This window comes from Odocoileus virginianus, chromosome 26 (assembly GCF_023699985.2).
Source record: "Odocoileus virginianus isolate 20LAN1187 ecotype Illinois chromosome 26, Ovbor_1.2, whole genome shotgun sequence".
Classification (NCBI taxonomy): domain Eukaryota; kingdom Metazoa; phylum Chordata; class Mammalia; order Artiodactyla; family Cervidae; genus Odocoileus; species Odocoileus virginianus.
In genome coordinates, this window is record NC_069699.1 from 12,238,086 (window position 1) to 12,252,340 (window position 14,255).

Here is a 14,255-nt window from a genome sequence, read left to right on the forward strand (position 1 = left end):
GAAGAGACACATTAGAAGACTCCAAGGGCATGAACCAACCCCCAGAAAGAGAGTAAATACTTCTGTGGAAAGGAGAAAAAGGGGCTTAACTTGCTCCTTCATCACTTATCTTGGCATAAGTAATTTGAACAATTTAGACACATTTAAAATTAAAACAATAATCCAACTTCCAATAAAATTTAAGTTGGGAAGCATGGGGCAGAGAGGGAAGTGGGAAGGGGGTTCAGAATGGAGAGGACACATGTACACCTATGGCTGATTCATACCAATGCATGGCAAAAACCATCACAATATTGCAAGGTTCTTATCCTTCAATTAAAATAAAAAATTTTAAATTTAAACATTTTAAGTTATAAAACATTAGAAAACCTTACAAGTATCATGTATGTTATGCTGCTGCTGCTAAATCGCTTCACTCGTGTCCGACTCTGTGCAACCCCATAGATGGCAGCCCATCAGTCCTCTGTGCCTGGGATTTTCCATGCAAGAATACCGGAGTGGGTTGCTATTTCCTTCTCCTATGTCTGTTATGAGTTAACTAAAGTGATAAAAGTTTTTCTGTATAGACTCATAAATTATTTTAAGCAATGAAAACATTAAGATAAGCCTTCTTTATGTAGACACTAAGTTAAAGGCTGAAGAAACTGTCACAAAAGTAAATATTTAACGTTTATTGTTTAGTATGTGAAGAACACGATCTGAGACTATCTAAAGACTATCTAACTTAATTCTCCCAAGTAACATTTGAAAGGTATTATTATTAGCCCCATTTTATAGATCATAAAACTAAGGGACAGAGTATTTAAGTAATTTGCTCAAAGGCATAAAGCTAGCAAGTGGCAATGATAGAAGTCAAACCAAAGTAATCAAGACCCCTGAGCTAGTTCTCAAGTTCTCATAGACTATTAAAGATGAAATTTACAATTAACAAACTAATAGAATTTAGTAAGTATTGTAATAGAAGTAGGCTCAATTATGCTTGGAAAAGCACAAAAAGTTGAGTCAACAAAAGCTACAGAAGGAGAATGGTAACTGAGTCAGTTTTTGAAGGTGAGTGGGAAATGGACAGGTGAAAAAGTAGATTAAGAAAATTCTAGCCAGAGAGAAGAGAACAAGTATTCACACGGAGACATGAAGATGAAGAGCAGGTTCTAGGAAGGGTGAGCTCTCTGGTGCAACTCTCAGGGGAAGAAGAGACAGAGAGAGTAGGAAAGAGGGGAAAATTATGACTCACCTACTGAGGAGATTATCTTTTCCCATTCTTGCCTCTTTTGCTGAAGATTAATTGACCCCCGATGCATAGGTTAATTTCAGGCTCTGTGTTCCACTGATTTGTAGGTCTTGTTTTTGTGCCAATACCACACTGTTTTGATTAATGTAGCTTTATAATACAGTCTGAAGCCTAGAGAGTGACACCTCCAGCTTCATAATTTTTTTCTCAAGATTGCTTTGGCTATGAGGGGTCTTTTGCAGTTCCACACAAACTTTAGGATTATTTTGTTCAACTTCTATGAAAAATGTCATGGGTATTTTGATAGGAATTCCATTAGATCTATGGATTGCTTTGAGTAGTATGGCCATTTTAAAAATATTAATTCTTCTAATACAAGAGCATGGGCTATCTTTTCCATGTCTTCCAATCATCTTCAACTTCCTTCATCAGTGTTTTATAGTTTTCAGAGTAGAGGTCTTTCACCTCTGTGGTTAAGTTTATTCCAAGGTATTTTAGTCTTTTTGATGTGATTTAAAACAGGATTTTTTTTAATTTCTGTTTCTGATAGTTCACTATTAGTGTATAGAAAAGCAACAAATTTCTGCCTATTAATCTTGTATCCTGCATCTTTGCTGAATTCATTTACCAGTTCTAATGGGTTTTTTTGTGGAGACTAGGTTTTTCTATATGAAGCATCATGTCATCTGCAGATAGTGACAGTTTACTTCTTCCTTTCCAATTTGGATGCCTTTTATTTTCCTTATCTGACTGCTGTGGCTAGGACTTCCAATACAATGTTAAATAGAAGTGATGACAGTGAGCATCCTTGTCTTGTTTCTGAATTTAAAGGAAAAGCTTTCAGCTTTTCACCACTGAGTATGATGTTAGTGTGGATATATCAAAAATAGCCTTTATAATGTTGAGATAGGTACCCCTTATACCCACTTTAATGAAAGCTTTTTAGCATGAATGGATGCTAAATTTTGTCAAGTGCTTTTTTGGCATCTATTAAGATAATCATGTGATTTTTATTATTCCTTTTGTTAATATGATGTACCTGACTGACTGATTTGCAAATGTTGAACCATCCTTGGATCCCTAGAATAAATTTAACTTGATTATGGTGTATGATCCTTTTTATATACTGTTGGATTCATTTTGCAAATACTTTGTTGAAAATTTCTGCATCAGTGGTTCATCAAAGGTATTGGCCTGGTATTCTTATTTCTGTAGTGTCTTTGGTTTTGGAATCAGGCTGAAGTGGACTTGCAGAATGAGGTATCACCTCACTCCTATCATCAAAAAGTCTACAAATAACAAATGTTGGAGAAAATGTGGAGAAAAAGGAACCCTTGTACATTGGTGGTAGAAATGTAAACTGGGGCATTCACTATGTGAAACAGTATGGAAGTTCCTCAAAATTCTAAAAATAGAACTACTATTTGGCCCTGCAATTCCACTCCTAGGAATATATCTACAAAAAAATGAGTACATTAATTTGAAAAGACAGATGAGCCCCAATGTTTGTAACAGCACTACTTAAAACACCCAAGATATGCAAGCAACTCCCAAAAAAGATAAGTGGACAAAGCAGATGTAGTGTATACACACACACAATGGAGTATCACCCAGCCATAAAAAAGAAGGAAATTCTGCCGTCTGCAGCAATGTAGATGGATCTAGAGAAAATATTGCCTAGTGAAATATATTTGACAAATACTGTATGGTATCACTTATATGTAGAATTTTTTAAAGTAATACAAACAGCTGTGTAGAGGGAAATAGAAAGACTCACAGACACTGAAAACAAAGTACTGGTTACCAGAGAGGGGGGAGCAGTGAGGGGCATGGGGTTAAGAGACACAAAGTTATGTGCAAAACAGATAAGCAATAAAGACGCATGGGCAGCACAGGAAATTACAGCCATTATCGTGTAATAGCACTTAACGAAGTATAATGGATAAAGATACTGAATCACTCTGCTGCACGTGAGTGTGTACATGGTAAGTCACTTCACTTCTGTCCAACTCTTTGCAACCCTATGGATTATAGCCTGCCAATTTCTTTCGTCCGTGGGATTCTCCAGGCAAGAACACTGGAGTGGGCTGCCATGCCCTCCTCCAGGGAACCTTCCCAACCCAGGGATGGAACTCATATCTCTTATGCTTCCTGCCCTGACAGGCAGGTTCTTAACCAGTAGCGCCACTTGAGAAGCCCTGCTATGCTGTATGCCTAAAACTGATATAACATATTGTAAGTCAACTATACTTCAATTAAGAAAAAAGAAAATTGTTTCATTATTTCAGTATTATCTCAAATATTGTTCAATTCTTGGATTAAAAAAAAAGCATTCTAAATGGAGTCAAATCATGCTAAAATTTGAACTTTTTTAAGGAAATTTAGAGATCTCCCTTAAAGTGACTTAAAGACAGTGAACAGTAATTCTCATTAGCACTGTAACAATTCTTGGGAGAGGCTTTCAAAATAATACTGACTTGTAACTGATATAAAATATCTACGCAGCCATATGGGTTATTTCTTGATGCAAGATTTGTCCAGATTACTTCTAAATGTATTCAAAGCAATATGAGGGCAACTGTAAGGTCCTGTCTTCAGAAAGGCACTCAAATGCCTAACTTATATTCCATTTGGAAAAACTCATAAAGGTTATTTCTTGCAATTCGTCACTTCTAGATATAAAACACAGTTAAGAGTTCACAGAGGCTTAAGAGCATATGAGTACTTGTATTCCCCAAATTTAAAAAAATAAAATCTCAAGACTGATTTTCAGTGATTTGGTGTTTAAAATATTTGCTTATTGAAACAGAGTTTGAAAGTACATTTTATAGCTGGAAAGAACATTTTCAGTTCGAAATTCACTATAAAGTTTACCTCAAAAAGAACATTGTGTTATCTCCAGTTTTTTCATAAACATTTTTTTAAGTGAAGGATAATTGCTTTACAGTATTGCATTGGTTTCTACCAAACATCAACATGAATCAGCCATAGATTTACCCATATTTTCCAGAATTTTTAACCATCTATTTATTAAAGCAGTGTCTAGGAAAGAGACTAATTTGGAAGTGAAGGCTGCATACCTATTACAAACATTAACAGAATCACTGTGGAATAAGTTTAAGAACGATTTCTTTCCTGTCTCTTGAATGATTTTTTTAATGTCATATCAAAATTACCTTGGGGACTTTTTCAAACTCTATACCCCCTCATCTGACCTCTGAGACCTTAAGATACATGGGAAAGGGGCAGCGGGTAGAGAGAGAGGAGGAAGTAGTCAGTGTTGCTGAAAAGTTCTCCTACAACCCCAGGGTGAACCACCACCCTGAAACACTTCACTTTGTCACTCTTTCGCTCAGCACACCAGGGATTGTAAATAGCCCAGTCACCTCCCTCACTGGAGCCATTCTATTCAATCTAACTCTAAAGGTTTCTCTGGTTCCCACTGTGGTTCATATAGAGATTCCCTACAAACCTAATAAATCCAGAAATCCTCTCATCAATTCAACACATTTCCCAAGTCAGGTCCACTCCCTTCAACCACAAATCCCTAAGCAATGGATGCCATTCCTGAGGGGGAAGGATTAATTAGCCATCTTTCACGCTACACCCAGGGCAGTGTTTTCCAAGAGCTTCAAGGCCTAGGGCAGTGGTTCTCAAACCTCAGCAGGCATTAGAAGTGCTTGTTAGAACGCAGATTACTGAGCCTCTCCCTTCAGAGACTCTGACACAGTAGCTCTGGGTCAGGGTTCAAAAACCCATGTTTCTTACAAATTCCTAGGTTATTTAATGCTGCTCATCTGAGGCCCACATTGGTATAGGGGACTCTATGGGGCACCCTGCTCGTTTAACTTATGTGCAGAGTACATCATGAGAAATGCGGGGCTGGAAGAAGCACAAGCTGGAATCTAGATTGCCGGGACAAATAGCAATAACGTCAGATATGCAGATGACACCACCCATATGGCAGAAAGTGAAGAGGAACTAAAAAGCCTCTTGATGAAAGTGAAAGAGAGTGAAAAAGTTGGCTTAAAGCTCAACATTCAGAAAACTAAGATCATGGCATCTGGTCCCATCACTTCATGGGAAATAGATGGGGAAACAGTTGAAACAGTGTAAGACTATTTTTTTGGGCTCCAAAATCACTGCAGATGGTGATTGCAGCCATGAAATTAAAAGACACTTACTCCTTGGAAGGAAAGTTATGACCAACATAGATAGCATATTAAAAAGCAGAGACATTACTTTGCCAACAAAGGTCTGTCTAGTCAAGGCTATGGTTTTTCCAGTGATCATGTATGGATGTGAGAGTTGGATTGTGAAGAAAGCTGTGTGCCAAAGAATTGATACTTTTGAACTGTGGTGTTGGAGAAGACTCTTGAGAGTCCCTTGGACTGCAAGGAGATCCAACCAGTCCATCCTAAAGGAGATCAGTCCTGGGTGTTCATTGGAAGGACTGATGCTGAAGCTGAAACTCCAATACTTTGGCCACCTCATGTGAAGAGCTGACTCATTGGAAAAGACCCTGATCCTGGCAGGGACTGGGGACGGGAGGAGAAGGGAACGACAGAGGATGAGATGGTTGGATGGCATCACCAACTCAATGCACATAACTTTGAGTAAACTCCGGGAGTTGATGATGGACAGGGAGGCCTGGCGTGCTGCGATTCATGGGCTCGCAAAGAGTCGGACACGACTGAGCGACTGAACTGATGGGGCCAAGAGATGACTAGGCCAGTCTGAGTGAGAGGTGGTGGTGGCCTGGATTTCAGGGGTAACAACAGAGCTGCAGAGAGAGGCACACAGTCCTGGGCTGTATTTATGAATTACAGTCAAAGGACAGGTTGACTAGCTGGATACAAGCAGCAAAGGGGAAGGAAATAAGGAAGATGAAGCAACAAAAATGACATCGAGGCCTTTGCTTTCCTTCATCTAACTTCACTTTCCTTCCCCTCCCAAAGATAATACATCAGATTCTGAAGAAAGGGGGCAGACACAGGAATGGGGGCCTTTGTTCATGGGGCCCAGGAAGTAGAGTGGCAGTGGCAAGGCAGGAGGATGAAGACACAGAGGAGGAGGAGGCCAGAGGGGACAGAGTCTGCTACACTGAATTGAACAGATGAATAAATATACTGAGAATAATGGGAACCAGGTTTCTATCCAAGAAGGGATTTACAAATATAGAAAATGGGAGGTCTAGAAAGAATTATAATATATTGGATTAAAATTGGAAGTATCAGTATGAATACATGAGTTTTGTTCCAAATACCTACAATGATAGATGTAAGAATAACTCTATATGTGTGTGTATATGTTGCATGCGTGTGTGATTAGTCGCTCAGTTGTGTCCAAGTCTTGGAGACCCCATGGATTGTAGTCCACCAGGCTCCTCCGTCCATGAAATTTTCCAGGCTAAACTACTGGAATGAATAGCCATTCCCTTCTCCAGGGGATCTTCCTGACCCAGGGATGGAGCCCATGTCTCCCGCACTGGCAGGCAGATTCTTTACTACTGCACCACCTGGGAAGCTCCATATGTATACATGGGTATATACACTTTTTTTTCTCTCTCTGAATACTTAGAAGGCCTGAAAACAATAAAACCCCAAAGCAGTAAGCACATCACCCAGACTGTGGGTTCTAAACATCAAAGCTTCCTTGGAGAAATGATTGGTTCCAGGGTTGGCAGAGTGAAAGTCCAAAAGTAGTTCAGAAACTTCATGGTTTCAGAAAGGAATCAAGTGATCAAGCAATGACAGAAATAGATCAGCAGGACACAAAAGCCAGCTTGGAGGGCTTCGAGCAAGATCTGAGCATCCAAACAATATATAGTAACAGTGGTAACAGTAATATGACATTACACTTCATCAAATAAAACAGGCATCCCTGATCATGATGATACAAACACACACATATATGTGAGAGAAGGGAAAGCGCATCCTTAGGACAGAATTCCAACCAATACCAAAGGCCTATTTTTGCACTGCTCTTAAGTAGAATGCGCAACAGTTTTTACATTTTTAACGAGTTACAGAAAACAAACAGAAAAATAAAACAAAAAGAATATGGGACCTAGTGAGGTGGGATCAGGTGAGGTAGAAAGGAGACCCAGGAGGGAGAGGATATATGTATACATACAGCTCAATTTGTCATACATCAGAAACTAACACAACACTATAAAGCAATTATACTCCAATAATAACATAAAGCCTTAAAAAAAAAAAAAAAAGAATATGGAACAGAGACTGTACGTGGCCAGCAAAACCCAAGATACATACTATCTGGCCCTTTATAGAAAATATTCGCCAACTTCTAATATAAAAGGAATGAAACAACTAGATAACCATCATATGGCAACCATCACAGAGGCATCTAGTATAGGTAGGGATCCTCAATGGGGCTAAGGAGGTTCAATGGGAAAACACTAGACAGACCCAGGTTGAGCCTTACCCTACAAAATACAAGCCCCACACCCTTTAAACTCATAAATGACATGAAGTTCCCAGAAAGGCTGAGAAATTGTTTCAAACTGAAGGAGACTAAAGAAATATGAAAACAATATATTAACACATTACTGAATATGATCCTGGGGCACAAAAGAAGAAAGACACATTTGGGGGGAAACTGGTAGAATTTCAGTGAAAAATTAATAATTTAAATGAATGCTGACAATAAAATATAAGAAGCCCAAGATGAAAGAGTGAAGCTTACCACCGTGTCAGATGAAGAAAGTGCTAGAAGGTTTGAGACTTTGGTGGAAACTGGCAAGAACTTTGCCAAGAAAAGAAACCATGCTGAGCATAAAGATAAAAATGATAACATAAACCCAATTAAAGCAAGACAGGTTTTTTTCCTTTTTAAAGTCCAGGATTAAAATGAATGCCGTAAGTAAGATATGACTCAAAGATGCCTTGCGAAAGTTCACTGGTGTAATCTGTAACTCTTTGACAGTTTCTTCGTAATTACTAATATCACAACTTGGGGAGGGGATTCTACCAATGTGAAGCTCGTGAAACAGATGTCCTTTGGTTATGGACATGCAGCGAGCAGGATTGTTAGCCCTTGATCTTCAAAATAACATGGTAAATAAAAGAACTCAAAAATATCCCTCAGGGATTTTGCTGATGGCTCAGTGGTAGAGTCCTCTTGCCCATGCAGGAGATAGGTACCATCCCGGATCCAGGACGATCCCACGTGCCATGGAGCAACTAAGCCTGTGTGCTGCAACTATTGAGCCCGTGATCTAGAGCCCAGGAACTGAAACTACTGAAGCCCAGGCCTGAGAGCCTGTGCTGCACATCAAGAGAAACTGCTGCAATGAGAAGCCTGTGCACCACAACTAAAGAATAGCCCCTGCTCACTGCAGTGAGAGAAAGCAAGCCTGTACAACAGCCAAAAATAAATAAATAAAATTATAAAAAATATATATCCATCAATATCCACCGGATTGAGCAATAAAATGATGCTGTGAAAGTGCTGCACTCAATATGCCAGCAACTTTGGAAAAGTCAGCAGTGGCCACAGGACTGGAAAAGGTCCATTTTCATTCCAATCCCAAAGGAAGGCAACGCCAAAGAATGCTCAAACTACCGCACAAATGTGCTCATCTCACACGCTAGTAATGCTCAAAATTCTCCAAGCCAGGCTTCAGCAATACATGAACCTCCAGATGTTCAAGTTGGTTTCAGAAAAGGCAGAGGAACCAGAGATCAAATTGCCAACATCCGCTGGATCATCAAAAAAGCAAGAGAGTTCCAGAAGAACATCTATTTCTGCTTTATTGACTATGCCACAGCCTTTGACTATGTGGCTCACATAAACTGTGGAAAATTCTTCAAGAGATGGGCATACCAGACCACCTACCTACCTCTTGAGAAACCTCTATGAAGGTCAGGAAGCAACAGTTAGAACTGGATATGGAAAAAAAAAAAAAAAAAGAACTGGATATGGAACAACAGACTGGTTCCAAATAGGAAAAGGAGTACATCAAGGGTGTATATTGTCACCCTGCTTATTTAACTTATATGCAGAGTACATCATGAGAAATGCTGGGCTGGAAGAAGCACAAGCTAGAATCAAGATTGCCGGGAGAAATATCAATAACCTCAGATATACAGATGACACCACCCTTATGGCAGAAAGTAAAGAAGAACTAAAGAGTCTCTTGATGAAAATGAAGGAGGAGAGTGAAAAAGTTGGCTTAAAGCTCAACATTCAGAAAACTAAGATCATGGCATCCAGTCCCACCACTCATGGCAAATAGATGGGGAAACAGTGGAAACAGTGTCAGACTTTATTTTTTTGGGCTCCAAAATCACTGCAGATGGTGACTGCAGCCATGAAATTAAAAGATACTTACTCCTTGGAAAGAAAGTTATGACCAACCTAGACAGCATATTAAAAAGAGACATTACTTTGCCAACAAAGGTCCGTCTAGTCAAGGCTATGGTTTTTCCAGTGGTCGTGTATGGATGTGAGAGTTGGACTATAAAGAAAGCTGAGCACCGAATTATTGATGCTTTTGAACTGTGGTGTTGGAGAAGACTCTTGAGAGTCCCTTGGACTGCAAGGAGATTCAACCAGTCCATCCTGAAGGAGATCAGTCCTGGGTGTTCATTGGAAGGACTGATGTTGAAGCTGAAACTCCAATACTTTGGCCACCTGATACAAAGAGCTGACTCACTGGAAAAGACCCTGACGCTGGGAAAGATTGAGGGCAGGAGGAGAAGGGGATGACAGAGGATGAGATGGTTGGATGGCATCACCGACTCAATGGACATGGGTTTGGGTGAACTGCAGGAGTTGGTGATGGACAGGGAGGCCTGGCATGCTGCGGTTCATGGGGTCGCAAAGAGTCGGACACGACTGAGCAACTGAACTGAATTGAAGTCGTTAGTGATTTCAGCAAGACTAGGTTCATTCACATTTTTAAGACAGATAACTGAAAACAGGCCAAAAAGGAGCATTTGTGGCAAAAACCCTTTCAAGAAGTATGGCTGGGGTGATGGGGGAACAAATGGAGGTACACCCTAGAAAACTCTGGATAAGTTTTTATGTGGGATTTTTTTTAAACGGGGTAAAGAATACATGAACGCTAATTAGAAAGATTTAGTAGACAAGGAGAGATTAAAAATTTAGGAAAGAGCAAAAATAACCATTTGACTGAAGATTCTCAAGAACAGATAGAAGAATAATGGAGAAGCTTCTCTGAGAGGAGAAGGGGCAGTTCATCAGTTGTAAGAGGAAGGGAAGAACTGAGGCAAGATAGGTATGGATGGAAACAGGTCCACAGACGCAGAAGACATACACTGCGATAATTCCCATTGGACGTCTCCATTTTTATCTGGGAAGTATGGGGGAAGTCACTTACTGAGAATGAAGGAGGGAAAAATGTGGGATTGGAGGCTTAATGAATAAAGATAAGGTCTGAAATTTGGCACAGCGAGAAGCACAAGGATGAGTCAACTCGAGAAATACAGGGAGGGTACCAGATAACACTGAGGGTCCAGATAAGACTGGTGATCAAAAGAAGCATTTAAATAAACCATGAGAAAGGCTTGTATTGTTTTCACTGGCCCTTACATTGATACAACCAGAGTAACATATCTTCATACAGAATGACCTTTTACACCAAGTCATTATAACCATGGAAGTGAAGTACTCAACAATCAGAATACAAAAACTACAAAATCATAAATGCCTGAACATTAATATCAATTCATTTGAACCATATGACAAACCCACTGAACATAAAATCTCAAAGAGGGAGCTAACAAGAAAAGTCAAGAACACTAAAAATATACCAGACCAAATGCTATACCCTATCCACTACAGCAGTTTTCCACTATCACCTCCAAATAATTTTTAGAATCCTAATGTCAGGATCACACAAGATCCTTTTGGAATGTCCCGACAGACCTCTCGCCTCAGGAGAAAAATCAAATTACTGTTCTCACCAACGGCCACTCTGAGATTTCTACCTATCCAATGAAATTCACTCTATATTTAGCACAGTTCTTCAAACTTGGTATTTAAATACATGCAAATATATCCCCCAAAGACACTCCATCTTACCGATATTGCTGTTATCCTAAGAGAATCAACCGTGGAATGCTTGAATAGGTACCATAAAACAGGCCCAATTTCCCCAGTGATGAAGCCCTGGGCCTGAGCAGAGAACGTAGTGCAGACATTTTCAATGATCTTTGCTGCCATGTGATTCACAACACGTTCCTCCTACAGAGAGAGAAGAAAACCAGGAGAAAACTGAATAGGTATTATTAATATTTCGGATGACAAATATATACACGTCATTTCTTCATAACCATGGCTTTATAAATAAAGACCTGACACCAAGACCATCACCTGCCCCTGGATGCACTAGGTGTATCTGGAGGCATGGTCATATTTTCAGGCTATTACAGAACTATTACATTTGGTTGATTGTTAAACATAGTTTAACATAATTCTCCATATATTATTGTTGTTGTTTAGTTGCTAAGCTGTGTCCGACTCTTTTGAGACCCCATGGACTGTAGCTTCCCAGGCTCCCCTATCTGTCCATGGGATTTCCCAGGCAAGAATACTGGAGTGGGTTGCGATTTTCTTCTCCAGGGGATATTCCTGACCCAGGGATCGAACCCACACCTCCTACACTGCAGGTGGAGTCTTCACCACTGAGCCAGTAGGGAAGTCCCCAGTTTTCCACATATTTCCATAAAAAGGCTGAAATAATCTAGAAAATACACATAATAACTTACAGTGTAACAAAAACTTGACAATGGTTTTAAAATCATAAGGAATATGGAGAACAATCATCAGAAGTTACTCTGGGCTGGAAATAATTAACTAAAGACCACCTAAATACAGGGCATCAAGGCAAGTCCTAAGAAAGAGATTGCTCCAGTGGTGTGACCAAATTAACCTCAGCTAAAGGCTGTACTATACTGTCCTAATAATGCTTAAAAGTCTCAAAAAGGATCAAACTATTTCAAGGTAACTTAAATGAGTCCAAGAAAAAGCACAAAAGCACTTAAAAGACTTTAAAAAAAAAGAAAAGCACAAAAGTACTTAAAAGACTTTTAAAAAATGCCCAACAACATAAAAATCACAGTATCTGACATCTGATTAAATTCACACATACAGAGCAGGAAAATATGACTCATAAGAGAAAATTCAGTGAAAGAATAAGAAAAAAGCATTTAAATGGACATTAAAAATACAGTCCATATACTGAAAAAGAAAGAAGCATAAGCATGTTAAGAAGGAAAGAAATAGATTAAAAAATGACCCAAGTCAGAAGACTAGAGATTATAATGTTTAATATGAAAAATACACTGAATTGGAATAACCCATCAGACTCTGCAGACTCAATGATTAGAGAAGATTAGTGAAGACACAGCAATTAGCAAAAAAAAAAAAAAAGAAAAAACTAGAATACTGGAGTGGGTTGCCACGCCCTCCTCCAGCCTATCTTCCCAACCCGAAGATCAAACCCGCGTCTCTTATGGCTCCCTGCATTGGCAGATGGGTGCTTTTACCCCTTGTTGCCACCAACGAAGCCCAATCTAAGAAACTCAATGAACCTCAAGTGGAAGAAAGAAAAATAACATCAAGGTACATCATAATAAGAAAGCTGAGCGCCGAAGAAATGATGCTTTTAAACTGTGGTGTTGCATATAAATCCACGGCTGATTCATGTCAATTTATGGCAAAAACCACTACAATATTGTAAAGTAATCAGCCTCCAACTAATAAAAATAAATGGAAAAAATAATAGTAATAAACTGTGGTGTTGGAGAAGATTTGAGAGTCCCTTGGACTGCAAGGAGATCAAACCAGTCAATCCTAAAGGAAATCAGTCCTGAATATTCATTGGAAGGACTGATGCTGAAGCTCCAATACTTTGGCCATCTGATCTGAAGAACTGACTCATTGGAAAAGACCCGCATGCTGGGAAAGACTGAAGGCAGGAGAAGAAGGGGACAACAGAGGGTGAGATGGCTGGATGGCATCACTGACTCAATGGACGTGAGTTTGAGTAAGCGCTGGGAGTTGGTGATGGACAGGGAAGCCTGGCGTGCTACAGTCCACAGGGTCAGAGAGTCAGACACAGCTGAATGACTGAACTGAACATCATAATCAGACTGCTAAAAAGCAATAATAAAGAGAAACTTGTAGAAACAGTGACAGTAAAAGGACATATAGAGACTATCTAACACATTACTTAACAAAGATAAGGATGATGGGAGACTTCTCATCAGAAACAATGCAAACCAGAACACAGAGGAACAATACTTTTAAAGCACTAAAAGAAAAAGAAGTAACTGTCAATCTATAAGTGTATATCCAACAATAACATCTTTCAAAACAGGTTGGTAAAAGGTACAAATTTTCACCTATAACATGAATGAGGTCTGAAAGTCAAATGTAAAACAATGTGACTCTAGTTGGTAACACTATATTGTATAATTGAAATTTGCTAAAAGAGGAGAATTTAAATGTTCTTTACTCCTACCATACAAAAAAGGTAACAGGATAAAATATGAGATGATTGATGTGTTAACTCAATAGGGGAATGTATGCATATATCACCATGTATGCATGTATCAAATCATCACTTTGTACACTTTAAATATCTCACAATTTCATGTCAATTATACTGCAATAAAACTGAAAACAATTTAAATACCTATCTCTGATAAAAGAGACAAAAAACAATCAGTATGAACAGAGACTTATATCTGTATGTATTGATCAGATTAACAAGCCTGACCTACTTCGAGGAAAAAAAGCACATCACCCAACAATGGCAGAACTGAACTTTTCCCCCCAGTTATACATACATACTGTCATGAGAGAAGTCTCAACAAATTGCAAAGACTTAAAGTCATACATGCACCATTCCCTCCATCTACAATAACATGAAACTAAAAATAATAATAAAAAGAGTTTTTTAAAAAAGACAGGTATTAAATGAGGAAGACACAGAAGAGCTATAGAATTTGTTAAGTCTACAAAGCATGTA

At 39.0% G+C, this 14,255-nt stretch overlaps 1 protein-coding gene across 5 annotated transcripts in view; it reads right to left on the bottom strand.

Moving 5' to 3' along the window:
• The window catches only part of ULK4 (unc-51 like kinase 4), a 487,767-nt gene that overhangs the window by 378,890 nt on the left and 94,622 nt on the right, over window positions 1-14,255 (bottom strand). For all 5 annotated transcript variants that reach the window (XM_070455485.1, XM_070455483.1, XM_070455484.1 and 2 more), the window contains one exon: window positions 11,303-11,464. In XM_070455485.1, coding sequence (XP_070311586.1) covers window positions 11,303-11,464 — 162 coding nt within the window. The remainder of the gene's footprint in view (window positions 1-11,302; window positions 11,465-14,255) is intronic.